The sequence below is a fragment of the Macaca mulatta genome, chromosome 18 (genome assembly GCF_049350105.2).
Source record: "Macaca mulatta isolate MMU2019108-1 chromosome 18, T2T-MMU8v2.0, whole genome shotgun sequence".
NCBI classification, from domain to species: Eukaryota; Metazoa; Chordata; class Mammalia; order Primates; family Cercopithecidae; genus Macaca; species Macaca mulatta.
The window spans coordinates 1,223,201-1,250,515 of record NC_133423.1 but is presented as its reverse complement, the minus strand read 5'-3'; the positions used below and the strand labels follow the sequence as shown (position 1 = coordinate 1,250,515).

Genomic DNA, 27,315 nt, shown 5'->3' with positions numbered 1-27,315 from the left:
ATTTTTCCCTTTATGTCTGATTTGTGGTTTTCAACCACAGTTGTGACTTGATCTTTTAAAATATTTTGATTAACCAAAATCCTTTAAGAATGAGTTAGTTTTGTAAATTTTGTTATCCAGTCAGTAGAAGTTGTTGATGACAGTTGATGCAAAAAAAGACTCAGTCACAACCATGTCTAAAGATCTGATCATTCTTTGCGTGGTCGGAACTTTAGGTATTTGGACTTGGTTTTGATTTTTCTTTCATGAAGGTGATAACCAGAAAGAATGCTTTTCTCCTTGGGCTCTAAGTATTTCTTGAAAGGTTTGGTTACTGAAGTGATAGTGAATTAAAGGTTTCCCGCAGGTGTCATTGAATAGATAAGACGTTATCTTTTGTTTGATGAGAGACTTGTCACAGTCCCCTCTATGTAGAGAAGCTTTCTCGGTGGATTTTGGAGTGTGTGATTTGCGTGAGTCATTCTGGGGACACGTGCTGCCTGCAGCCTTGTCTTGAGTGAAGGGCTGTGGGTCCCACCACTCAAGCTTGGCAATTTCTGAATGCTTGAGTTTGTTTTCCAAGTTTTGGGGTTTTTTTACGTTTTGTTAAAGTTCCTCTTTAGTTGATGTTTTCTGTTCATAAAAGCTTCTTTCCAGTTGGCATTATTTCACTTAAAAATTCATTCCACATTATAGTTTTTCAGGCAAATTTCGATTTCATGTTTAATAGATGTTTGTTCCTTGAGACTCGAGCTTAGAGTACGTGTAGTTGGCCAGTTGGATGGTGGCCTTTTCACAGGAGGTGCCGTGTCTTGTCATCTGCTGAAGCCTACGTGTCTCCACGCAAACACCCGCCTCCGTCTCAGCCAGCTCACAAAGAGACTCACCCCCACGTGTCGGCCCCCTGCAAGTTCTTGTGTGATCATGGAACTGCGGGGAAGGGAGGGTGCCGGAACCAGGGCTGCGAGGTCACCAGAGGGTTGAGGTGGGGCCTGTCCCCTGCACACCCCTGCGGGAAAGCCTGCTGGGCTCCAGAGCCGGCGCCCGCAGCCTCTCCAGCTGTGTTACCTCGTTTCTGCCTGTTCTGCTTCTCGTGCTCAGGGCACTTTCCCGACCCTGCTCCGTGTCCCTCTCATGTCCCATCCTCTCTCGAAGCCGTCCCACCTCACTGCAGGGCAGAGCTGGGTAGAGGTTTATTCTGTGATCCCGGGTCATGCAAGGAGGTTGGTAGAAGCATTTCATTTCCGTGCATTGACAGGATACAGTAGCATCTGGTGTTATCTGTATTTCCCCTTTGGTAGAAATTCCGACACTTAGGTATGAATTCATTTGTGTTTTTTCTTTTTACATACTTCTAAATTTTCCTTAAGATTTAAAAAAAATTATGTTAGCATGTTCTAAGTAAAGTAAATACAAACGACCCTCAACTTACAATGATTCGCTTAACAATTTTCTAACTTTGCAATGATGTGCAAGGGATGTGTGTTCGGTAGAAACCACACTTTGAATCAGGAGTCTTGACTCAGAATTCTGTAGAACAGCTCGTTCCAAGTCGGCCTTGTGCTGGACGACTCTGCTAGCGATGGGGTAATGTCTGCGTGTGGAAGGCAGCTGGGCCAGGTGTGCCAACGCGTTTTCGGCCTGTGATGGGCTCATCTGGACGTGACCCCATCCTGAGTCCAGGAGCCTCTGTGGTACAGAAAACTGTTTTTCAAAGAGTGCGGTCACCGTTTTTGTAACAACAAGCCCAGGAAAGATAGGTGTTGTTCCCACACTGATATGTTTACATGGGTCAGGCAGAAAGAGGGAGAGGAGATCGGAGCACAGTGTAGGTGAGGTCAGGTTTTAATGTGTGCCCATGTTTCTGGTTTGGCTGTGCCAAGCGTGCCTCCGGATCTTCCAGATGGCAGCGAAGGGACACGTGCCGGGCCGCCCTGCGTCACCAGCGTTTGCACAGACGTCTGAGGCCTCCCAGGTGGGCCGCCACACTAGCGAGGGTCCTTCGGGGTCCCTGGGTTGCCTGCGGGCCAGCCTGCCTGCCCTTGGCTGTCAGCTGTAAATCAACAGATTTTTAACAGTGCCTTTTTTTCTCTCTTGACAAGGTGTGATGCAGTGTTAAAGGCCCTAAGTATTTCAGAATAGAATTGAATAGAATTATTCCCTTAGGAGATTTGCCATCAAAACAGTAAATACAGTGATGTAAGCATTCTGGTGAAGTGTGAACAGCAGTAACGTCTTGAAGTAACTAGATGCTCTGATTAAATACCAGTTCACGCCAGCGTCTCTGGTAATGCGTTACTTTCAGGGATCGTTATCATGACCTGATGATAAAGCCGTTGCCTCAGCTAATTAACTATTGGTTAAAATGTTTTCGCCTTTTGATGATTCGGGCCAGGGCACATGTGCTGTGACTGCTGGACAGTGGCGATGGGTTTGAAATTGCAGACTGGGCGGGCTGGATGAGTCGGCCTCCGTGCGGGCGGGGGGCTGAGCCGTGATTTCTGATCAAAGCGGCCTCACACCGAGCCTTTGTCACTCTGGACTCGGCCTCCCCTGCTCCGAACTGCGCCTGTCTCGGGAGTTGTGCTCCGTCCTCTGTGGCCGTTTCTCGTACCTGCTGCGGGGGTGGGGTTGGGTCTGTGTCAGTGAATGCCCCTCGGGGCCCCAGCCAGGTGTGCACTCCCAGACCCTCCTGGGAAGCAGCCTGCGCTGGGGGACTGTGGACAGGCCGCCCCGCCTCACCTGCCTGTCTTGGGGACCACGTGGCTGTGCCTTCGCACACAGACGCCCTCAACATGGGAGAGTGGGAGAGCTGTGAGCAGGGCTGTGCTCTTGGAAAGGGAGCCCCCAGGAGAGCTGCCCAGCAGCACCCCCCACCGTGATCCATGCTGGACATAAAACACTCCTCCCTCCGCTGGCCGCCGGCTGAGCGGGCCCCTCGATGCTGGGTGCGGGTTCTTTCTGCACGTCCTTCTCCCATCTCCGTGCAGTTCCGGAAAAGGAGGTGAGAACTTGAGTTCACCTCCCCGCACTGGGCTCAGCCTCTCCCGCCGCCGCAGCAAGGCACTGACGGCACCCATTACCTGCCTGCTGAGGTTCGGGGAGGCTGAGGTTTGGATGCGGCGCTCCCATCACCTGCTCACTCGCCTGCCGCCTGTTTCCGCTCCCATCCGCGTCACACGTGTCAGGCCTGGGGCCGGCTGAGCTCACCCCAGGTGTTCAGGAGTCGCCCTCTCTGCATGTGTCCCAAATTGGAGGCGTGCCCAGAGCGAGCAGGCGGGCATCTTAGCGAGCGTCCCGTGGTGCCGCCACGTCTCCACTCCCAGGTGGCTGCTCTCCTCCCAGGTTCCAGGATGGGAAGGACTCGGGTGCCTCCCGGAAAGCCCTGTCCCTCAGGAGTCGTGCTGTGAATCTCACTGATCTTGAGAATTTCAAGCAAATATGCTGGTTATTCGCCATAAAATCCAACAGTGCACTAGGAATAAAATCCGTGTTCACATAAGGGACAGAAGGAATTTAAACCCAATCTTTGCCTGCGAACCGCCTGTCTGGGTTTGCTCTTTCACCCGGGGCTTTGTTAAGGATTGATTGAGTTTCAAACCCCAGGGCTCAGGTAGAAAGCAGAGTCCCATGTCCAGCCCCCACCCTGCTGCACTCAGAGCCCTGGACTCTGCCGGGAGAAGGCCTGTTGCGGGGGGACGGGGCCCGGGAAGGAGGTCTGTCGCTGACTCTTGGCCATTTGTCAGGTGGACGACATCCTCGGAGAAGGCAGCGACGACAGCGACAGCGAGAAGAGGAGGCCTGAGGAGCAGGAGGAGGAGCCCCAGCCCCGGACGCCAGGGGCTCGCAGGGAGCGGACACTCGGGGCAGCGGCGTCCAGCGAGAGGAGCGTGGCAGGCGGCCGGGGGCCCAGGTGAGTGTGGGGTCTGAGGTGGGAGGGGCCTTACGCAGGCTCCCAGAGGTGACTCTGCTGTTGATGGACTGCCGGCTGCATCTCGTTCTTCATGCCCGTCCCCCCTTCTGTGTGTGAAACCAGCAGCTTCCAAACTCAGCAGGCCCTGGTGGTGGCCGCTTGGCTGTCTCCATGCTGACTCCATGTCATACATGTGCGCAGGCGTGTGCGGCGTCTGCACATTTGCGCAGGCATGTGGGGTCTGCACATGTGCGCAGGCGTGTGTGCGGTGTCTGCACGTGTGCACAGGCGTGTGTGGGGTCTGCACGTGTGCAAGTAGTGTATGGAGTTCTGCACGCGTGCGCAGGCGTGTGTGCGGTGTCTGCATGCGTGCGCAGGCGTGTGTGCGGTGTCTGCACACGTGCCGTCTGTTGATTCTTAGTGTTCAACATGAAGACTGCGTCGGTTGTTCCCTCCACCCTGCCAATATCAACATGCCAGGATTTGCGGGTGTGGAATGACTCGGTGATTCCTGTGACCGTAAATTGCTCTTACCAAATAGAATAGGACACGGTGATGCTGTTCCCTTTCTTAAACATCTGTTTTACCTGGATTTGATAATTACCTCACTTTTGTTAGCTTTCTTCCTTTTTGCCTGTTTCTGAATCCCTGGCTGCCTCTCTGCTCCACTCCCCCGGCCTCCCCCGACCCACCCTGCTCGCTGCCCCCAGGAGTTGCCTTCCTCACTCTCTGGGGTGTTCTCTGTCTCTGCGTTTTGGTGGAATATACACCTCCCAGAAGCTTTCTGAGAAAGTGTCTTTGTCCTGTCCACACGTCCGCAGTCGGGGGGACGCGTGATCCGCGGTCGGGGGGACGCGTGATCCGCGGTCGGGGGGACGCGTGATCCGCGGTCGGGGGGATGCGTAATCCCCAGGTGGCACCATCTCCTTGAGGATTTGGAAGCACAGCTCCCGCCTTTAGCTCCGGGGCTGCTCCAAGCCCGTCCGAGGTAACCTCGGAGGCTTTGTCTTGCTTGCCCGTTAGACAGGATGTGGCCCCCCAGGTCCTGCCGACATCCTCAGTACAGATGCGTGTCCCGAGGATTTGCCCTGAGAACTTGGCCTCCAGAGCCTTCTTGCGGCTGCTGCGGGGCTTTGGGGCCAGTAAACCTCTGCATCCTGGTTTCCTCACCTGTGAAATGAGGTAGGAGCAGCGCCAGCCTCAGAGGGGCTACTCCCAGCTTCAGCAGGCGAGCAGGGGCGCTCCAGGTGCACGTCTGGCGTCTGTGGTGACGAAGACAGTGCAGACTGCTTGCTTTCTCCACTGAAGCGGTTCTCCCCACGTCTGGTCTTACTCTTAGGCTCTCCTGTAGGTGAATAAACATTTCAAGAAAAGAGTGTAACTCATTCAGGCAATCCAGTTACAAAATTGGGCCAGAAATTCCAACCACAAATGCAGACAAGATAGTCATTGTTCCATTTGCGAGAATTACAGAAAATCACTTGATTTTCTGCTCTGTGGTTTAGCAGGGAAATGAGTGCAGCTTCTCTCCGGGCAGCCCACCCTGTGTTTACCATCTAGGAAGCAGTATTTTCCAGCTGTGCTGAAATGATGTGAAATTGTTTTAGGAGAGATTTTGAAATTCTGTATGGGGTGATAACGTGCCTTGTTTTTTCGCACATGAATTACGGGGTGGTTTTGCCTGGCCTACCTTCCTTCACTTTTCGGTGTAGACCGTTGGGTCTGTTGTGAAGCTCTGGGGTCAGGCCTGGGGAAGGTGGCGCACTGGGGGCCTCTGGGAGGGTTCCACTGCTCTCCCCCGAAGACCCTCTAGGCCAGGGCTAAGCTGAGCCAGCTCCAAGGAGTCCGCCTGCCGCGGCCATCTTAGTATCTGGATTTGCAGCGTGCTCTGGGTATGAACATAGGTGGTTTTAACCTGATAATTTTTTTCTAATTAAAAGAAGAAACCCAAAGTGCTTTTCCACTAAGACTGGTGACGGTGTTGCTGATATCCATCCACGTCATCCATGACACATGCCATGTCCGTGCCTCCCCCTGTGGGCACCTGGACGTGGCGCTCAGCGGGTCGGGACCCAGAGCTACAGAGGACTTGGGGGCCAGGACTGGAGTTAGCACCCCTGGGTTTTTCTTTTTTTTTTTGCTAAATGACCTGCCCATGGCGGAAGTGAACCTCACTGGTGAAACCATGCAGACGAGATTAGCCTCTACTTTGGGGTGTCTTCCATGCTGCTCTCCCAGCTGCAGGAGGCGGTTGGGGCTGTGCCTCTCCATTCTGGCTTCTCAGTCAAGGACCGGATCGTTATGTAATCGCCGTTTCACTCCATGTCTTAGGGACTGGGTGGGCTTGGGTGATTTTAGAATTTGAGATCAGGGAGGCCGGGCGCGGTGGCTCACGCCTGTAATCCCAGCACTTTGGGAGGCCGAGACGGGCGGATCACGACGTCAGGAGATCGAGACCATCCTGGCTAACACGGTGAAACCCCGTCTCTACTAAAAAATACAAAAAAAAAACTAGCCGGGCGAAGTGGCGGGCGCCTGTAGTCCCAGCTACTCGGGAGGCTGAGGCAGGAGAATGACGTGAACCCGGGAGGCGGAGCTTGCAGTGAGCTGAGATCCGGCCACTGCACTCCAGCCTGGGCGACAGAGCATGACTCCGTCTCAAAAAAAAAAAAAAAAAAAAAAAAGAATTTGAGATCAGGAGAATAAAGCGTCCTGGGTGTCTATTCAGATTCTGCTGCGCAGCCTTCATCCCCGCCGCTGGGACGGTGGGACTCTCATCCCTGCCGCCGGGACGGTGGGACTCGGGACTCTGGACTCGGTGCTTGCTCACAGCCTTCATCTCTGCTGCCGGGACGGTGGGACTCGGGACTCTGCACTTGCTCACAGCCTTCATATCTGCCGCCGGGACGGTGGGAGTCGGCGCTTGCCCCCTCCCCGCGCCACGCCTGCCGTTTGCGGATCGCTGTGGGCGTGTGGCCGTGATAGCAGCCTGAGTGCTGGAGGCCATGTGTGCCCCTCGAAAGGGTGGGGCAGTGGGGTCTGTTCAGCTTCCTGTCAGCTCGGTTTTTGTGACTTTTGGGCTTTGGGGACCTCACTTCTTCCTTAAAGACCAGGGGACTTGGGGCCTTCTGGTTTTATTTCATTCCTGTTTATGGGGTATTCAGTGAGACATGAATGGTGTGAAATTTTTCTCATGAAATTTGTGCTTGTGATGAAGTAAATGTGTTTTTAGTTTTTTTATTTTTGCATGTCGAACGTGTCGGTTTCATCGTGATTCTTTCCCATGTGGCGACACATTCCGTACGGAAGCTGGAGGCAGCTCCGCTTTTCCCGGCAGGGCCCTGGCTGGCGGGACGTCTTGCTGATTTCTCATGGCCAAGAATCTTAATGTCAGTTGAACTTGAAAATGAGTTTTAACAGAAGGGGGAAGGTTGTGTTTTTTACTTGTCTACCAAGAAGTGATTCATTCTTCCCTCAAGTCAACAAACATCAGATGCCTGCTCTATATGCAGCCGCCTGCCAGGCACTTTCGCTCCTTAAAGTAAATCCTCAAAATAAAAAACCAAACAAGGCATCTTCAGAATGTTTAAGGATCTCACAGACACATGGTCCCACCACCAGCTCCAGGTACTGAAAAAAACCGGCACCCAGGTGAGGCGAGGTCTCCTGCTCAGGTGATCTGTCCCTGTGCCCCGGTTGGGTGAGGCCCCCGTGTGAGGTGAACTATCCCTGAGCCCGTCCTTTTATGCTTTTGGTTGCCGGAGGTGAATCATCGCTCACAGAGGCAACTTTAAAATATACCATACCCTTTTTCAGATCATTCCTAGAGTTCGTGGAGAAGTGAAAACGACATTGAGTTAACTGCCAAGAAACATAGCATAGCATTGGTGGGAGCTGTTAGCAGCAAGATGAGCTGGTCGTTCCCATGATCTGTTGACAGAGACAACAGCTGACGACGGCTCCCTAAGTACTTGGAGATTTTAGTCCTGGCGCCGTTTCCTGTCCCATCTGGTGCAGTGATAAACAGGAAAGGAAAACAGCACCACATTTTAAAGGCTTAGTTTCCTGACACGACTACCCAGATCCCAACACTCAGCTCTTCTCCACGGGGGCGTGTGATCAGCCTGCATGGGAGACGCGGGGCAGCAGGCAGGGCCCTTCTGAGGTTGACCTCCTCTTGTCCATTTGGGAGGGTTGCGTGAGCTCCCACTTAGACAACGGGGAGTAGTGCTCCACCAGAAACACTCACACATCAAAGTTGGGTTTAATCTTGGATAATTAACTAAGAAAGATAATCTGTAGAAGAGAGAGGAGCAGAAAAACTATTCAAAGACATAATGACTGAAAACTCCCCAAATTTAATGGAAAACATTAATTTGTATGTCCCAGAAGCTCAACAAACTCCAAGTAGGATGAACACAGAGATCCTCACCTGGGCACATCCCATTGGAAGTGGAAATGCCAGGAGCAGGGCTGGGGGCCCAGAGGAAGCATGAGGCATCACAGGGGAGAGGCCTGAGGGCAGCAGAGGAAGCTTGAGGTGTTGGTGGAGAGAGGCCTGAGGGCAGCAGAGGAAGCCTGAGGTGGAGGCGTGAGGCATCCGGGAGAGAGGCCTGGGAGCACCAGAGGAAGCGTTAGGCGTTGCAGGAGAGAGGCCTGAGGACAGCAGAGGAAGCCTGAGGCGTCCGCAGAAGAGAGGCCTGAGGGCAACAGAGGAAGCGAGGCGGAGGCCTGAGGGCAGCAGAGGAGGCGTGAGATGTTATGGGAGAGAGGCCTGAGGGTGGGAGAGCCCATCACACCAGGCCGCTTCTCCTCAGAGATGGTACCACCACCCCCAGGCCCCTGTAAGCAGCAAAACAACCTTTTCCAAAACAGAGGCAGGGTTTTCCCAAAGTGGGAATTCAGTAGCAGACACACCTCACAAGAGGTTCTAAAGGAAGCACTTCAGGCTGAAAGCAGGTGACCTGGATGAAACTCTGAATCCACACAAACAAGCAGAGCGCCAGGAATGGAGATTTTGTAACTCTGTAAGGTCGTGTGTTGCTTCTCCTTTTTTCTCTTGGTTTAAAAAGCAGTATGGTTTTATAGTATAAGACTCTGTGCCCGGGCGTGCGGTGGCTATGACTCACGCCTGTAATCTCAGCACTTTGGGAGGCTGAGGCGGGCAGACCACTTGAGGTCAGGAGTTCAAGACCAACCTGGCCAACATGGTGAAACCCTGTCTCTACTAAAAATACAAAAATTAGCCGGGTGTAGTGGCAGACGCCTGTAATTTCAGCTACTCAGGAGGCTGAGGCAGGAGAATCACTGGAACCCAGAGAGCGGAGGTTGCGATGAGCCAAGATCACGCCACTGCACTCCTGCCTGGGCCACAGAGCGAGACCCTGTCTCAAAAACAAAAAAAAACCAAACAACTCTTTGTACCTAATTCTGTTGTTGGGCCCATACCACGTGGGGATGTAACGTCAGCCAGTAGCCATGCCGAGGAGGGGCCTGGGATGAAATGACGGCCCATGGTGACCAGAATTTACAGCAAGAGCTGAAGAGACCCAGGAGTGCTGAACAAGAAGGTCGGTCTCACGTGCTCCGAGTGTGCACCTGCTCCCCCTCCTGCTGTAAATAATTCGACGACGTATTGTTGGGTTTGTGGCGTGCATGGGTGTGGTATTGTAACAGTGAAGCACGGCCAGGCGCAGTGGCTCACGCCTGTAATCTTAGCACTTTGGGAGGCTGAGGTGGGCGGATTGCCTGAGTTCAGGAGATCGAGAACAGCCTGGACAACACCGTGAAACCCTGTCTCTACTAACATACAAAAAATTAGCTGGACGTGGCCGCATGTGCCTGTAGTCCCAGCTATGCAGGAGGCTGAGGCAGGAGAATGGCTGGAACCTGGGAAGCAGAGATTGCAATGAGCCGAGATCGTGTCACTGCACTCCATCCTGGGCGACAGAGCGAGATCGCGCGTCCTTCCTGCGTGTTCTGACCCTGTGGCCTCTCCAGGGTTTGCCCCTCGAGGGTGTTGGAGGTGTAGGCTGTGTTCGTTCTCCCTGCACACAGTGTGCGGAGTTTTGGTTTGTGAAGATTTGCTTTTCTGTATTTTCATAGTTACACAAACATGCATCTCTTGGAGAAGTGAGAGCCTTTTGACAACCGCTGTCGCTGTGAACAGGTCGGGAGGCCCTGCCTTGCCCACCCCATACTTAGGGGCTTAAGAAACAAGGCCTGCCTGTTGCCCGGGCTGGAGTGCAGTGGCACAATCGTGGTTCACTAATTCCTGGGCTCAAGGGATCCTCCCGCCTCAGCCTCCCAAGTAGTTAGGACCGCAGGTGTGGACCACCATGCCTGGCTAATGTTTTAAAAATTTTTTTGTAGAGATGGGGAATTCCTGTGTTGCCTATTGAGACCAGCCTGGGCCTCAAACTCCTGGCCTCCAGCGATCCTCCCACCTCCGCCTCCCAAAGTGCTGGGCCTACAGGCGTGAACACCGTGCCCGCCGTGCCTACGGGTGCTAAGGTGCTCTTTGGCGCACCAGGCTGAAGGCTCCTAGTTGCGTGCCTCGACTGTGTGCTGCCGGCCACTCCAGTGCCTGCAGTTTAGAATTTGGGTACAGAGCTGCTGCATCGAATGGTTTTTTTAATGATTGCCCAGTAAGTGAGACACATTCATTTTTTCCCAGTCCTTTCACACCGATACATGAAGCAACAATTCTCACCCTGAGAAACCTCACTGAACTTCCCACTTTCAAGAGCCCCGCCTGGGAGCAGCGCTCGGAGGGGGGTTGGGTGCGGTGAGCACCCGCCGGGTCCCTGCTCCTCTTCCTGTAACACACACAGGTTAATTCTCATGCTGTGAGATTGCTGAGGAGAGCGTGACGATGTCCACGCCCAGAGCTGTGGCGTCCCCGCCGGGGCCCTGCGGGGACTGGGGCTCAGGTGCGGACGCCGCAGAGGGAGGGCACCGCTGTCTCTCACTGGGCCTGGGCCTGGACCCGGGCCTGCTCTCAGCAGCAGACCGACGCCTGCCGCCTGCTCTCCTTGGCGGAGCCCGGCCCCGTGCTGTAGGGGGTTGGACTGTTGGGTCTCCGCTCACGTCATCTGGCAGGTTCCCTGCAGGTCCCCGCAGAGCGCAGAGCCCCCCAGGCTTGTGTGCAGCTTTGCCTGCTTTGGGCAGCCCCACGCCGCCCTCACGCCGTGTTCCACTCTAGGGTGCGTTGGGGAAATAATCCGCCATGCGCAGCGCCTCCCGCAGGCGTCCCAGCGCGTGCAGACCTGGCCATGCCAGTGTGGGTTTTCAGGGCCGTGGCGGCCTCGCTGTGAGCGGCACTGACCTTCCCTCTTCTTCCGGCAGCCGTGCTGGTGGCGGCCACGGGAACCCTGTGCCTCGATTGCTCCGTCCCTGTTGGATAAGATGCTGGTGTGACCCGGTTGTGCGTGTGTTTGCTGTGCTGACGGGTGTCTTTCTGGTGCCAAGTCGTGTGCACTGTGCCAGCCCAGTGTGTTTGGAAAACTGAAATATGGGGGGAGGATGTACATACCTATTATTGTTTGTATTCTTGCCTTATTATTCCACATTGAATTTGAGATAAATGTTCAAGCTTTAAATTTTCCTCAGATTAAATCTGTTAATATTGGTCTATGGAGCTGTGCAACCGGTCGTAGAAACAAAATAGAAATATTGCATGTTATGCTGAGGAAGCGAAGCTGGTATCAGTTACAGACATTTACTAACCATGGTTTGCAGCGTGTCTAATGTTTGAGATAATTTTTTTTTTTTTTTTTTTGAGACGGAGTCTCGCTCTGTTGCCCAGGCTGGAGTGCAGTGGCCGGATCTCAGCTCCCTGCAAGCTCCGCCTCCCGGGTTTTTACGCCATTCTCCTGCCTCAGCCTCCCGAGTAGCTGGGACTACAGGCGCCCGCCACCTCGCCCGGCTAGTTTTTTGTGTTTTTAGTAGAGACGGGGTTTCACCATGTTAGCCAGGATGGTCTCGATCTCCTGACCTTGTGATCCGCCCGTCTCGGCCTCCCAAAGTGCTGGGATTACAGGCTTGAGCCACCGCGCCCGGCCTGTTTGAGGTAATTTTTAATGACTAAAATCCATTCGTCTTGTACTTTTAAATGCCATACTCCGAACATCGTTTAACCAAGAGCGAGGGTTTGTGCCACCATCGTGAAGCGCTCCCTGTTCTTCATTACGGAGCTGGGAGCCCACGGGAGGCCGAGGCTGCGGCATTCTCGGCACCAGGAGGGACCGCGCGGGGCCGGCCTGGGGGACCCATGGAGGGAGGTGCGCTCCAGCCCGGGCTCTGTGACCCCTCGGGGTGGAAGCCGTCGACCTGGTCCCAGACACGCAGCCTCATGTAAGCCCTGCCCTGTCTCCCAGTCAGCTGCATTTTTCCAAAGTGCGTGGAAAACATTTCTCAGCATTCTCACCAGCATCGTGGGGTCCAGGCCCCCGTTTTGAGACAGGAATGGTGGCGCCTGCCCGTGGGGTTTCTTGGAAAAATCAAAGGAAGAAACAGTTGGTGCAGCTGGCCTCAAACCACAGCGTCTCCAGCTGTGAATCCGTAAAGGGTTCCCAGCGAGTGCTGTGAGCGCCTGCCGCCGCCTCGTCTCACACAACAGCAACAGAATCATGATCAGAGGCCTTTAGAGTCATCATTATCATGTCTGTGCGTGAGCCGTGAGTCTGTAAGCCGTGTCTGTGCGTGAACCGTGTCTGTGCATGAGCCGTCTGTGTGTGTGCCGTGTCTGTGCGTGAGCTGTGTCTGTGTGAGCTGTGTCTGTGTGTGTGCCGTGTCTGTGCGTGAGCTGTGTCTGTGAGCCATGACTCTGCGTGAGCCGTGTCTGTGCGTGTGCCGTGTCTCTGTGTGTGCCATGTCTATGTGCCTGCCGTGTCTGTGTGAGCTGTGTCTGTATGTGTGAGCCGTGTCGGTGCGTGAGCTGTGTGTGTGCCATGTCTGTGCGTGAGCTGTGTGTGTGCCGTGTCGGTGCGTGAGCTGTGTGTGTGCCGTGTGTGTGTGTGCTGTGTCTGTGCGTGAGCCGTCTGTGTGTGTGCCGTGTCTGTGCGTGAGCTGTGTCTGTGTGAGTTGTGTTGGTGCGTGAGCTGTGTATGTGTGTGTGAGCCGTGTTGGTGCATGAGCCGTCTGTGTGTGTGCCGTGTCTGTGTGAGCTGTGTCTGTATGTGTGAGCCGTGTTGGTGCGTGTGCACAGGGCTCTCCAGCAGGAGCTGAGGTGGCCCCTTCCATGGGCTCGGTTCAGGTCCCGTGGCACCCTGCCAAGGCTCGCTGGCGTTTCTGAAGGTGTCCTGCTGTAAACAGCACACTGGGTGTTTTTGTCGGCCTTGTGAGGGGAACATTGTGGCATATTTCTAAACCTCAAACAGAAAGAGTCACAGCTGGTGTTTCCCATTCTTTGTCATCCTCTTGCTGCCATTAGAACTCTTGTCTGCCATGGATGGCTTCCTCACTTGATTTTAGAAAGAAATTGTTGAAACTCGTACCTCTCGCCCTCCTCCTTCTCCCCCTACTTGCCCCCAGGGTCCCGCCTGGCTGGTGTCTGCCCGGTCTTCACTTTTTGTTGGGGACCCTGCCCCTGCTCTGCTCGGTGCCCCTGGTGTGTCCAGCCCAGCATCGCTGTGAGGGAGCCGACCACACCTGCCAGCCCCCCCAAGTCTGGCCCCACTAGGAGGGACCAGGGCTCCCTTGAACAAGGCGTCAGCACGGGCAGGGAGCTGGGTCACCAGACTGTTGGGGTCGCGCCACGCACTCCCCAGGCCCCGTGCACACGAGATCCAGGCCTGCCCTCTTTGGACTCGGTGACCGTCCCAAGCTCGACCTGAGATGCCACTTCGGCTTTCCTGTTCACAGTCATGACTGCTCGCTCCCCAAGGTCAGCGCCGTGCACTGCTCTGAGGGCCTGAAACGCCGCCTCTGTGGGCGAGGGTCCTCTGTCCAGCCCACCCGCCAGCGGGTTCTTCCCGGGGTTCAGGGCGCCCCTCACTGCAGCACCTTAACCTTCACAAGAACTGTCTGTATCTTGTTTTAAGTTCTCGAAACTGAGTGAAGTGGAGGAAGCCTAATGGGAGGACGGGAGCCAGGTTTTCCTGGAACAGCTGCCAGCGTGTATTAGGGAGGAAGAGAAATCACTAATGAATTTTGTTAATTGCCAAAAGCTTATTGCCGTAGCAACCAGAGGCCAGACTTGTGGCCCTGACAGCGTCGTTGGTGTCAGTAGAGACTGGAAATAAAGGAAACTCGTGCATGATACGCCTGGCGTCCTCAAAGCAAACAGCGGGAGGTGCCCAGCCCAACACAGGCTCGGGCATAAGGTCTGCAGACCAGGCATGTGGAGGGGGCACGCGGAGGGGAAGCAGACACACAGAAGAGGTGCGTGGAGATTTTTTTCTTTTAAGTCAGCGTCTTGCTGTGTCGCCCCGGCTGGAGTGTGGTGGTGCAGTCATGGCCCAGGCTCACTGCCACCTCCAGTTTCTGGGCTCAGAGGATCCTTTCTCCGCAGCCTCCAAACAGCGGAGACTCAGGCATGCTCCGACACGTCCAGCTAATTTGCAACCCCTCACTCTCATGTAGCGATTAAAAGTAAGCCTTTATTTCTCAGTAGAAAATATCCATTCCAGTTGACATGAAAATAGTGAATTCGTTTAAAACTCGGATGGTGGATACTAGGGCGTGCTCTTCCTGCTACTCCGCTTTTTTTTTTTTCTTTTTGAGACAGAGTCTCACTCTGTCACCCAGGCTGGAGTGCAGTGGTGTGATCTCAGCTCACTGCAACTTCCGCCTCCCAGGTTCAAACAATTCTCGTGCCCCGGCCTCTGGAGTAGCTGGGACTACAGGGGCCCACCACCGCTGCTTTTGTTTTGTTTTGTTTTGTTTTGTTTCTGTAGAGATGGGGTTTCACCATGTTGGTCAGGCTGGTCTCGAACTCCTGACCTCAGGTGATCTACCCGTCTCGGCCTCCCAAAGTGCTGGTATTACAGGCGTGAGCCGCCGCGCCCCGCCTACTCTGCTTTTAAATGATGGCATGCATTGCTTTTCAGGACAGGATCTCATGGATCCAGGGGTCCCAGTGTGTGATGAAACATGGCAGTTCCCATCTTACACGGCGGGTTGGAGTCAGAGACAGGCCAGGGAGGGAGGGGCTGGGTACAGAGGACAGGCTGGGGAGGGAGGGGCTGGGCGCAGAGGGCAGATGGGGAGGGAGGGAAGCTGGGCACAGAGGGCAGATGGGGAGGGAGGGAAGCTGGGCACACAGAGGGCAGGCTGGGGTGGGAAGGGCTGGGCACACAGAGGGCAGCCGGGGAGGGAGGGGCTGGGCACAGAGGGCAGATCGGGGAGGGAGGGAAGCTGGGCACACAGAGGGCAGCCGGGGAGGGAGAGGCTGGGCACAGAGGCAGGTCCAGGAGGGAAGGGGGGAGGGAGGGAGGAGCTGTCATCCTGCGGCCCAGTGCCTGCCACCTGGACAGGATTTGGAGTTCTGGGGCCCTTGTGTTTCTCTCGTGCCGTATTCCTGGACCAAGCACAGTTGGGTTCTCTGAACGAGTTTGTCGTGACTGATCAGCTGTGGGTGTCAGCCCAGCCCACGGGGTTCTCTTGTTTTCTGTTGGTTCCATCTGATCAGCTGATTCTATGTCTTTTGTCTCTTATAAATGAACTGTGATTCTTCTAGTACCAGCTTGAGTGGCTTCAAGTTATTTCTGTGCTATAGTTTGTGTGTTAGCCTCGAGTGCATGCGTGTTACATGCCTGCTGTGTGTGCGTGCAGCTGTATCACACTCACTACCGTGCTATAGTTTGTGTTAGCTTCGAATACATGTATGTTACATGTGTGCTTGTGTGTGTAGCTATATCACACATAATGTGCCACATAGGCATGTGTGTTAGCTATATTGTGTCTGCATTAGCCAAGAAAATATTTTTAGGGTATTCACGTATGGTGACTGTTACTAACTTCTCTCAGTGACTTTTCAGGATTGTAACTGAAGGCTGGTATGGCGCAGTTGCCCCTAATCTGTTTAAAATCAAAACAGCTTGTGCGCATTTAACCAGGCTTCCATCTCTAAGGTTGTAGCTGAGGTTCCTTGGCACAGTGGGACGTCCCAGCATGGCACCGGAAGGGAGGGTGTCTGGCAGGACGTCAGCTGGTCGGAATTTCAGGGCTCTGGGGATCTCGTGGGTGTGCTCCATTCAAGCCGGCTGACATCACAGGAACCAGGTGCGTCTGCAGTGGCTCAGAAGAAAAGCCTAGTGGCATTTGCTGGTTATGCAAAGGGCTGGTGTTCTCTTTTATTAGAGTCATTTTAGCAGCAGCCTGAGGAAATGAGAATTTCCAGACCGCGGCCCACTCGATGACCTGGGAGGTGCTTGTTAACGTAACACTAACAGTTACTCTGACAGACAATCTTACTTTCCTGTCCTGGTTTTCTTTTTTTTTTTTTTTGAGACGGAGTCTCGCTCTGTCGCCCAGGCTGGAGTGCAGTGGCGCAGTCTCAGCTCACTGCAAGTTCCGCCTCCCGGGTTCCCGCCATTCTCCTGCCTCAGCCTCCGAGTAGCTGGGACTACAGGCGTGCACCACCACGCCCAGCTAGTTTTTTGTATTTTTAGTAGAGACGGGGTTTCACCGTGTTAGCCAGGAGGATGGTCTCGATCTCCTGACCTCGTGATCCGCCCGCCTCAGCCTCCCAAAGTGTTGGGATTACAGGGTGAGCCGCCGGCCCGGCCTCCTGTCCTGGTTTTCCTGTTCTGATATCCTCTGGCATCACAGGTGTTCATGAGCGACCGGAATGTGCGTTTGCAGCAGGTGAAGAACCGCTTTGTCGGTGGTGTCCGCGTGTGTAACAGGGCCAGGGGCCTCTTCTCCTGTGCTGGGCCCCTGCTGTCCACACGCGGGTGACGTGGCCCTGGGTCGGTGGCCTGTGTACGTCGTTGACCAGAGAATTGTGCTGTGTCTTGTGTTAAAACCACGGAAGCCCCTTTCCACATGCAGACCAGGCGATGCCCCGGCGTTGTGTTTGCCATGAGCGTCTCACATCGTGTTTGCTTCTCTGCAGAGGCCACAAGAGGAAGCTGAATGAAGAGGACGCCGCCAGCGAGTCCAGCAGGGAGTCCAGCAACGAGGACGAGGGCAGCAGCTCCGAGGCCGACGAGATGGCCAAGGCACTGGAGGCGGAGCTCAACGACCTCATGTGAGCGCGGGCGGCGGGCAGGGACTGAAGCCTGGCTGGCCTCCAGCAGAATTCGGACGTCCCCGGACCAGCCCTCAGTCTCGGTCCACGCTGCTTTCTTCCCAAAGGAAATGTATATTTGCAGAGCTCCACATACAGAAACACATTATTTTGCAGAAATAGGTGTTTTTAAGAAGTTTTACTACAGGATAGTGACAGGTGTTAAAGGCCCCGGTGTGCCGTGCCAAAGAGCTCAGCAGAGGCTCGCGTGGCCCAGGCTGGCGCCGGCTGCTGTCCCGGTAAGGGGAGGGTTGGTGTGTGTTCCTCTGGGTACCAGAGCACATTCCTCGGGACAGCTTTGGACTAGGAGTTTAAACGGGACAGCGTGTGTGCACCCGGCGCCGAGCCCCCCACAGACATCCCCGTCGCTCCCTCCTAGGGGACCCATTTCCAGGGAACGCCGTGAGTCTCGGGCGGCCTGGAGTTTCCTGCAGCTTCCTCCGCAGGGTCCACGCCACGTGACCTGGGCTGCCACCTGCCCTCCTCCCACTGGCATCCTGGCAGGCGGCGTTGCTTTTCCTGGGCGACCTTTTATGTCTTGGAGAGACCTGATGTAAAGTTTCTGTAAATCTATTTCATATCTGACCCACCAAGCAGAATTTTCTTTCATTTAATAAAAATCCTTTTTGTAAGTTCTCTTCTCGTGGGTGTGTGGCAGTGGTGAGCACCCGGCTCCTCCCTCGCTGGGATCCAGCTCCTTAGCCAGACGCTCGTGGGACGTGGGCTGGGCGCGGAAGTGTAAGCAGGAGAGCGTCTTGCTGTGGCTTACTCACCGTTATCTAGGAGGGATTTTTCAAAAGATGGCACTGAAACATTAAGAATGCGAGAGACCGTTGTTTTTTCTTTTTTTTTTCTTTTTCTTTTTTTTTTTTTTTGACATGGAGTCAGGCTTTGTCACCCAGGCTGGATTGTAGTGGCGTGATCTTGGTTCACTGCAACCTCCGCCTCCCGGGTTCAAGTGATTCTCCTGCCTCAGCCTCCCTCAGCTGGGATTACAGGCACATACCACCATGCCCAGCTAATTTTTTGTATTTTAGTAGAGACAGAGTTTCACCATGCTGGCCAGGATGGTCTCGAACTCCTGACCTCATGATCTGCCCACCTCAGCCTCCCAAAGTGCTAGGATTACAGGTATGAGCCATCGCGCCCGGCCTGTTTTTCTAATTATTAGATTTTTACGAAACTTAAACCCGAGATGCCCAAGGGGCCCAAAGGAAGCGCTGATCCTGGGAGGGCGTTCACAGGTGGAAAGTGGGGTCCTTCCCTGGGGCGTCTGCCACACAGCTCGACCCTGGGCTGTTCCCTGGGGTTGGTCAGGGTCTGGCTCGCAGCCCCGCGCAGCCCCCTGCAGCCCCCCACGAGAACGGCAGGCATACGGCAGCCTCTGTCTTCAGGTCACGCTGCTCTGAGGTCTCTAGACCAAGCAGCCTCGTCGGCGGCCCCACCGCTCTGGGCGCGGTTCCTGCTGAGCTGTGCCGTGCGGGAGGAAACCCAGCATCTGTGCCGTGTTCGTAACACCACGGCCAAGGCCCCAGCTCTGTCGGACAGCAGGTCGGGGACTCCAGCCAGGGGCGAGCTTTTCTCTGAGACTTGGCTATTGAATTGCTGCTTCAGCCAGCCGTGGATCAGCAGCGTAGCCAACCCTTCCATTTTCTGGATTAATGACCAAATAGAAAGCTAAGTGTGGCCAGCCATGGATCAGCGGCGTAGCCAACCCTTCCATTCTCTGGATTTATTACCAAATTGAAAGTGAAGTGTAGCCAGCCGTGGTGATGTGTTCCTATAGTCCCAGATACTCGGGTGCTGGGGTGGGAGGATTGAGCCCAGGAGTTTGAGGCCCCAGTGAGCTGTGAGCTACTGCACTCCAGCCTGGGTGACACAGCGAGACCCTGTCTCTAATTTTTAATAAAAGTGAGGCATTAGGCCGAGGCTGTGTATTCATCATACTCTTTTCATTTGTGAGTAACAAAATCACAAGTAGAGTAGGTGTTTCTTCACGTATTGACTCTCTTCTGAGTCCTGCGGGTAGCTGCAGGTGCGGCTGAATCCAAGTGCTCGCCAGTTGGCCAGACGTCACCAGGAGCCTCGGGCCTTTCTCTTCCTGTGGTTTGGCCTTTCTCTCGGTTGGCTTCCTCCTCGGCCAGGCCTTCTCCACGTCCCAGCTGAGATGGTCCAACTCCACCCACACTCAGGAATGACGTAGACAGAGGAGGGGATGGCGTGTCTCCGTGGACCTGGGGGACTGGCACTGAGCAGGTGAAGGGCCTGCCGGGCCTCCAGGGCCTCCAAGGGCCAAGGCGCAGGCCCTGCCTCATCTCCTTGCTCAGGTAGGGAACTGTATTTGCCTCTCTCGCATCAACAGTAATGAAAATCTCCACGTTTTTTAGTCTGTTTTTTTTCTGTGAAACAGAAAAGGAGAAAAATCCTCGCAGGCGAGACCGTGTGGAATGTCAGAAATGGAAACAGCAGAACTGTGTGATCTCAGGGTTTTGCCTCTGGGCATAAGAACCAGGCTTGTAGCTGGTATTTTAAAATGGTTAAGTGTGAAGAATTACTCTCTTGCATTATTTTCCATCCTCCTCTTGTTTGTTTGGGATGCGGACGCCTGAGAGCTGCAGGTAGGTGCTGGGCTGTGGCCACCACCAGGACCCCTCCCGGCCAGCAGCCTCGGCTCACGTCGCTCCTCCCAGCATCGGTCCCGCAGTGTGGCGGGCGGGAGGCTGCACCTCGAGGCCACGGCCCTTGTCCAAAAGCACACACCCCTGTATTCCGACGGCACCCGCCCCTGACCACAGCTCGGGAGGCAGCGAGTGTGACAAGTCTCCGTCCACGGGATGCGGCTCTCATGGGACCTCCAGGCTCAGGCTGTCTCCGCTGGGTGTGGGACCTTTCCTGGGGGGGTTTCGATGGAGGTTGGCTGGGGCGGGAGGCGTCCTCAGTGGGTAGAGGACCCCAGGGGTCCTGGTGCTCTCGTCAAGATACGGCGACGTGGCAGCAGAGGAAGGCACCGTTACCCGGCAGCGTTCCAGCCCTGGGCGACTGTTTCCTGTACTAACGAGGTTATTTGCAGGGCCCAGTGAAGAGCCAGCTTCACCCCCCAGCCCGCCTGTGGGTTCCCCGGGGTCTGAGTCTGCAGTCTGAGGAGGCCGCAGGATGACCAGACGCCGGCCAGGAAGTTCCTCCTGTCCAGAGAAGCGGGAGGTGAACTGGGCCCACCTCAGTCCCGATTTTGCCACAAGCAAGAATGTAAGATGAATTGGACAGAAAACAAAAATAGGTGTACAAGTTGATACCCAAAGAAAGCAGAAGATGCTACAGTTTATAGGGGCACAAAATGTGCAGGGAGTGATGTGCTGGGGGTGGGGGGTTGGGGACAGGGGCAGCTGAACGAGGCCTTGATGCTTTCTGGAGGCCTCCGGGAAAGGCTGGGGACCTTCCCCCGCTCTGCCGCGGTTTCTGCCTGAGGACGATTCTGCGTGTGGCGGGTCCTGCTGGGACCAAGGTGGCCCCTTGTGCTCTTGGCTGAGTCCCCTCCAACTTCATAGGGGTGTTCATGAGGCTCCGCAAGGCCTCTTTAAACCAGCCCGGAGATGCAGATGGCCCTGCAGGAGCAGCAACAACAGGGACCTCTGCTGCTGCGTCTGGCCTAGGGGCGACGAGGACGGGAGGAGGGCGGGGTGGTCGCTGTCTGCGTGGGGCCTGGTGACGGGCGGGGCCGGGTCGCGTGCAGCCTTCAGGACCAGCGTGGCCCCTGGTGCTCCACCTGGTCTGGCCGTGTGGTCTCTGCTGTTGTCGGCAGGTTGATGTGTTTCTGCCCCCGCCCCATGTGTCCTAAAAGACCTTTTTAACAAAGAGGACCCAAACCCTTCTCCCGAGGGAAGCTGAGTGAACGGAGCATGCAGGGGAGATGCGGCCAGTTCTCTCTGACGCAGAAGAGCAAGGGGTCCCCCGTTCCTGGAGGAGCAGCAGAATTACCCCAGGCTCTGGGATCGCCCACGGGGGCAGCGGGCCAGCACCCCCAGCCGCATCTCTGCCCAGCCATGCTCCACACATTCGCCCTCACGTGTTGGAGGCAGGTCCCAGCACCAGCACATCCACACCAATAGCTTAAAATGGAACTTTTCTCTGCCTGCCTCAGTGTTGGCCTGCCCCCCTGCAGCAGCGGGGACCCCACTGCGGGGACTCCAAGGACCCCGTCCTGTCCTCGGCTCCAGCCTCCGTCAGCACCAGCCGTGTCCTTGGAGCCCTGACTGGAGCAGCTCCCAAACTCTGCTGCCCGGCGGGTCCCCTGGCCCTGCCCACGGCGATGGCGGTCTGCTGGAAAGCCGGCCCAGAGCGGCGCCTCCACGCGGGCAGCCCTTGAGTGTGGTGCGTGTTCTGCACAAAAGAGCCAGGAAGTCACCTGTGGGACTGTGATCGACGTTTATGAAATGTTCTCTGTTAGGCGAAGAAACTACTGAGTGTTAGGGAAAATATTAAATCCTGAATAATTGTACAACTGTTCCAAATAAAGTCTTAAGACATTTTAAACTTGAACTTGCTTCCCTGAGTATAAATTTCATGTCAGGTTTTAAGCTTGAAGTGGCTGTAAGGAAATTTGTGATTTAGAATTTGAAGAGGTAACTCCTTAAAGTTTGAGATAGTCGTATAAATAGATGATAAATTTTAGACCCTTCAAAAATCTGTAACAGTTAAATTTAATGAAATTTCCTTCCTTTTCTCTTTTGAGAAACGGAAAGTTGAAATTTTCTATAACAGCCTGAGTGGATTTCATATCCGGTCGGTTTTTCATATTGAGTTTTCAGAACAACCATGAAGCTCTAATCTGCACGTGCGCCTGCTGTGAGACGGTGCCTGGCAGATACGGAGATTGGGAGGTGTTGCTTCTCCACCTGGTGCCACCCAGGGCTCATTCTTAGTGCCCGACGTGCCGTAGGTTTTCACAAATGTCTGATGGCGTATCCACCGCCGCGGTGTCGCACAGAGCCGTGTCCCCACGTATCCACCGCCACGGTGTCGCACAGAACCGTGTCCCCGCGTGTCCGCCGCCGCGGTGTCGCACAGAACCGTGTCCCCGCGTGTCCGCCGCCGCGGTGTCGCACAGAACCGTGTCCCCGCGTGTCCGCCGCCGCGGTGTCGCACAGAACCGTGTCCCCGCGTGTCCGCCGCCGCGGTGTCGCACAGAACCGTGTCCCCGCGTGTCCGCCGCCGCGGTGTCGCACAGAACCGTGTCCCCGCGTGTCCGCCGCCGCGGTGTCGCACAGAACCGTGTCCCCGCGTGTCCGCCGCCGCGGTGTCGCACAGAACCGTGTCCCCGCGTGTCCGCCGCCGCGGTGTCGCACAGAATCGTGTCCCCGCGTATCTGCCGCCGCGGTGTCGCACAGAATTGTGTCCCCGCCTCAACGAGCCTCTGTGCTCCCCGTGCATCCTGTGTTCTAACCTTTGGCAGCTACTAATGTTTACTGTCTCCATAGTTATCCCTTGTCCAGAATGTTATATGACTGGAATTTGACAGTATGTATCCTTTTCAGATTGGCATCTTCCACCCAGTAAATGCATTTAAGTTTCCTCCATGTTTTTTCATGACTTGAGAGCTCATTTCTTTTTAGCACTGAATCAGACAATTCATTTCTCTATTCATCTACTGAAAAATAATCTTGGTTGTTTCCAAGTTTGGGCAATAATGAATAAAGCTGCTTTAAATATCCATGTACACATTTTTGCTGGGACATAGCTTCTTAATTCCTTAGGGTAATGCCAAGGCATGTGATTGCCGGATCCTAAGGTCAGAGTGCATTTAGAAACTCAAATTGTCTCACAAAGCAGCTGTGCCATTTTGCATTCCTGCCCACAGGGAATGAGAGTTCCTGTTGCTCCACGTCCTCACTAGCATTTGGTGGTGTCAGCGTTCTGGGTGGCAGCCTTTCTGTCGGTGTGTGGTGGGCTCTCACCATTTTTTTAGTTTGCATTTCCCTGATCACGCACTGCAGAGCATCTTTTCATGTGATTATTTGCCATCGCTATATTCATTCATATCTTCTTTGATGAGGTTTTAAAATCTTTAGCCCATTTTGAAATCAGTTCATTTCTACTTGTTGACTTTCTCTTTTTTTTTTTCTTTCTTTCTTTTTTTTTTTTAGAGGCTGAGTTTCACCATGTTGCCCAGGCTGGTCTCAAACTCCTGAGCTCAGTTCGCTTGCCAGCATCCCAAGGTGCTGGGATTACAGGTGTGAGCCACCATGCCCGGCGAGTTTTGATTTCTGATTAGGAAAGAGTTTTGTATGCATTTTGAAGAACAATCCTTTTCTCACACATGTCTCTTGCAAGTCCTGTCTCCTAGTTTGCCTTGTCTTCTCATTCTTTTGACAGTGTTTTTGAGAGAGCAGAAGTTGTTCATTTTCATGAAGTTCAGCTCATCCATTACTTCTGTCATAGACTGTGCCTTTGCTGTTGTGTGAAAAAGTTCACCACCATACCTACATCATGCAGGCGAGGACGAGGAGGGCAGCAACAGGCAGGTAGGAGCTCAGACTGAAACACAGCAAAGAGTTTGGCCGGCCCATGGGGGTCCTTGAGCCCGTCGCCTGCCAGGAGAACCGCCCACAGCAAGGGGACCTATGGGGTCCCTGCCACCTGCCACTGGCCACAACCCTTTGGTCATCACGATGCAGGCTGCCAGCGGGGGACCAGGTAGCACGGCCACTGCATGGGCTAGAGAAGGACGGTGGCTAGTCCCAGCACCAAGGAGCTCCTCAGAAACATGACCCAAGCCAGTCCATGAATGGGAACATTTGCTGTGGACGTGCTGAAGTGGAATTACCCCTCTAAAATCTGACTTCACAGAGGACATTTTTAAATTTTTGTTTTGCTTTTAAATCCACTCTGTATGGGACAGTGGCATGGGTGAAGGCTGTGATGGCCACGCGTCTCCACAGTCCAGGACTTCCTGAACGCTGGGCCCGAGGCTCCGGCCCCCAGGGCGGGTCCGGGGGTCCCGTGGTTTTCCAGCACACCTCACTGGCTCTTGCAAAGGGCAGGCTTGGATTGCTGGGAGGATCGTGCCGAAGTAAAAAATCTAAAGACATCCAGTGACAAAAATAGGACACAGACATCTTCACACTCACCCCCAGAGCAGGCTTTAGGGTTTGTTAAGAACATCTTGTGCAAAATGACAGGCTGGGGGCCCCTCTGAGGATTCCAGGACCTCTTAACCAATCACAAAGAAACTCAACAGCTGAGAACCCGCTGGGTGATGAAAGTGAGGGCAGAGGCAGGGGCGGAGTAGGGGGCAGGGGCGGGTGGGAAGGCTCGGGGCAGCGACTCTGGGCATGAGAAGGGGAAGAGGGCCGGCTCCCCATGAGCCGGGCTGAGGAGGCAGGCCGGATGCACCCAGTGGCTGGAGAGCAAGAAGTCTGGGTTTAAGTTCCGCCCCCACAATCCCTAAGGTGAAACTAAATGGACAGGGCATGTTTAGTGATTTTCAAGGTAGGCTATAAATGAGGACTCAAAGAGTACCCCAACCAGGTTGGGGAAAGTAAGGGTGTGAGAACAGGCAGCCCAAATTGGAGGCCCAGGATGGAGGATGAAGAATGAAGAAAGCTTTAGGGTAGAGGTCTGTCATGGAGGATGGAGACTGTCACGGAGGATGGAAACAGCTCTAGGGTGGGGGACTGTCCTGGAGGATAGAAACAGCTCTAGGGTGGGGGACTGTCCTGGAGGATGGAAACAGCTCTAGGGTGGGGGACTGTCCTGGAGAATGGAGACAGCTCTAGGGTGGAGGACTGTCCTGGAGGGTGGAGGACTGTCCTGGAGGATGGAGACAGCTCTAGGGTGGAGGACTGTCCTGGAGGATGGAAACAGCTCTAGGGTGGAGGACTGTCCTGGAGAATGGAGACAGCTCTAGGGTGGGGGACCGTCCTGGAGAATGGAGACAGCTCTAGGGTGGAGAACTGTCCTGGAGGGTGGAGGACTGTCCTGGAGGATGGAGACAGCTCTAGGGTGGAGAACTGTCCTGGAGGGTGGAGGACTGTCCTGGAGGATGGAGACAGCTCTAGGGTGGAGGACTGTCCTGGAGGATGGAGACAGCTCTAGGGTGGGGGACTGTCCTGGAGGATGGAGACAGCTCTAGGGTGGGGGACTGTCCTGGAGGGTGGAGGACTGTCCTGGAGGATGGAGACAGCTCTAGGGTGGAGGACTGTCCTGGAGGATGGAGACAGCTCTAGGGTGGGGGACTGTCCTGGAGGATGGAGACAGCTCTAGGGTGGGGGACTGTCCTGGAGAATGGAGATAGCTCTAGGGTGGGGGACTGTCCTGGAGGGTGGAGGACTGTCCAGGAGGGTTGAGACAGCTCTACTCTAGGGTAGAGGACTGTCCTGGAGGATGGAGACAGCTCTAGGGTGGAGGACTGTTCTGAAGGGTGGTGACAGCTCTAGGGTGGAGGACTGTCCTGGAGGGTGGGGGACTGTCCTGGAGGGTGGAGGACTGTCCTGGAGGATGGAGACAGCTCTAGGGTGGGGGACTGTCCTGGAGGATGGAGACAGCTCTAGGGTGGAGGACCGTCCTGGAGAATGGAGACAGCTCTAGGGTGGAGGACTGTCCTGGAGGGTGGAAGACTGTCCTGGAGGATGGAGACAGCTCTAGGGTGGAGGACTGTCCAGGAGGGTTGAGACAGCTCTACTCTAGGGTAGAGGACTGTCCTGGAGGATGGTGACAGCCATCGTATTGAATGGCTCCCACACAGCTGGCAAGGCAGCAGGAAATGAGGTTATCTAAAAAAAATTCAAGTGGGACTTGTAGACTTCCGAGAGTGGTGGATATTGTGGGGAGTGTCAGTGGGGTCTGTGCCGTGTAGGTGAGCCTCACACCGTACAGCTGTTCACATTCGAGTGTTAGCTGTCCTCTGGGTTGGATAGCCTGGGAAAACTAATACGAAGACAGGAATGAAAAGGTTGTGCGCCTGCGTGCAGAGGCCAAACCTCTCTGCAGCTGTGTCTGTCTTTGGTTCTTTTCTACAAGTTCCCGCTTTTCTTCCTCCATGCTCTTGTCCCTTCCTGATTTGAGAAACGCTTGCTCCAGACACTTCTCATTTCTCCTGCTCCCCACAGCCTTGCCCTCCGTGACTTCTCTGGTCCGTGACCTCCCCGTGCGGCTGGGCAGCCTCATCACTGCCAAGGCCGGGGTGGTGCTCCCTCGAGGTACGAGCCTGTTGAAGCACTAGCAGCTCCAGGTCTGCCCGGAGGAGGGCGGGGGCACGAGCTCTTCTCCCCAGATTCCTGACTCTCCAACTCTTACCTGATTAGGAGTCCACACAGCTGACAGGCAGTGCGTGGGCCTGAGGTTGAGGCTGAGGCCGCACTCTCTGGACTGGAGCCGCCACAGTTGCCCTGCTGCCGTGCGTGGCGCCGCCGTGCTCCCTGTCCCTGCTGAGCCCTGAGTCCTGATGCAGAGGGAGAGGCCTGGTCCACGATCCCACGACACTGATTCTGTGCTCATCGGCTCCAAGAAGCACTCGCGGCCGTGCGGCCCAGGGCCTCTGATCGCTTGGCCTGAGTTCCTGAGTCTTACTTCAAAAGGCATCTCCGAGGAGGGAGCCTCGAATTTGCTGCTTAACCTTCTGTGTGGTTTAGTCAGACAGCGGGCAGGTGGGGTGGCCCCAGACCCCCTGCAGGGACGGTGCAGAACCAAGTGTCCAGAGACAAAGCTCCTCAGGGCTGCAGCTCCCAGGAGCTGTCTGGGAACAGAACCTAAGGAGAGAGAAGAAAACCTGAGCACCTTCATCAGAACAGCCCACAGAGTAACAATAAGGGGTTCTTGTTTCAAAGTGCATTGTCTTTAAAAAACCTGTTATGTGAAGTATGTCAAAGAGATCAGGTATTTTTAAAAAGGTGTATGCTGAAGATAGCAGAAGCTATAGATGTATGCATTTAGCTGTGGTTTTCCATTTCAGCAACAGAAAAAGATATAAATATGACACCCACGCGCATAGGAACTTAAATTTGTTTGCATATGTTACATTATAAATACATATGTGCGTTTTAAACGATGATTCCTGGACCCAGCCCCCTGGGCCGCGTGTGGCGTGGTTTTTGTCTCAAGGGATCCACGTCCCCCTCGGCTCGGAAGCAAACATGATGACACACGTTCCCGGCCATTCTCCCGTTCAGTCACGTGGGGTCGGTGGGCTGATCGC

General features: G+C 54.8%; 1 protein-coding gene across 6 annotated transcripts in view; it reads left to right on the top strand.

The window, feature by feature from the left end:
- The window catches only part of CTDP1 (CTD phosphatase subunit 1), a 74,159-nt gene extending 56,401 nt beyond the window's left edge, over positions 1-17,758 (top strand). For all 6 annotated transcript variants that reach the window (XM_077974861.1, XM_028838132.2, XM_077974860.1 and 3 more), the window contains 2 exons: positions 3,726-3,892; positions 16,953-17,758. In XM_077974861.1, the coding sequence (XP_077830987.1) occupies positions 3,726-3,892; positions 16,953-17,091 (306 nt within the window). In that variant the 3' untranslated portion in view covers positions 17,092-17,758. The remainder of the gene's footprint in view (positions 1-3,725; positions 3,893-16,952) is intronic.
- The last annotated feature ends 9,557 nt before the right edge of the window (positions 17,759-27,315 follow it).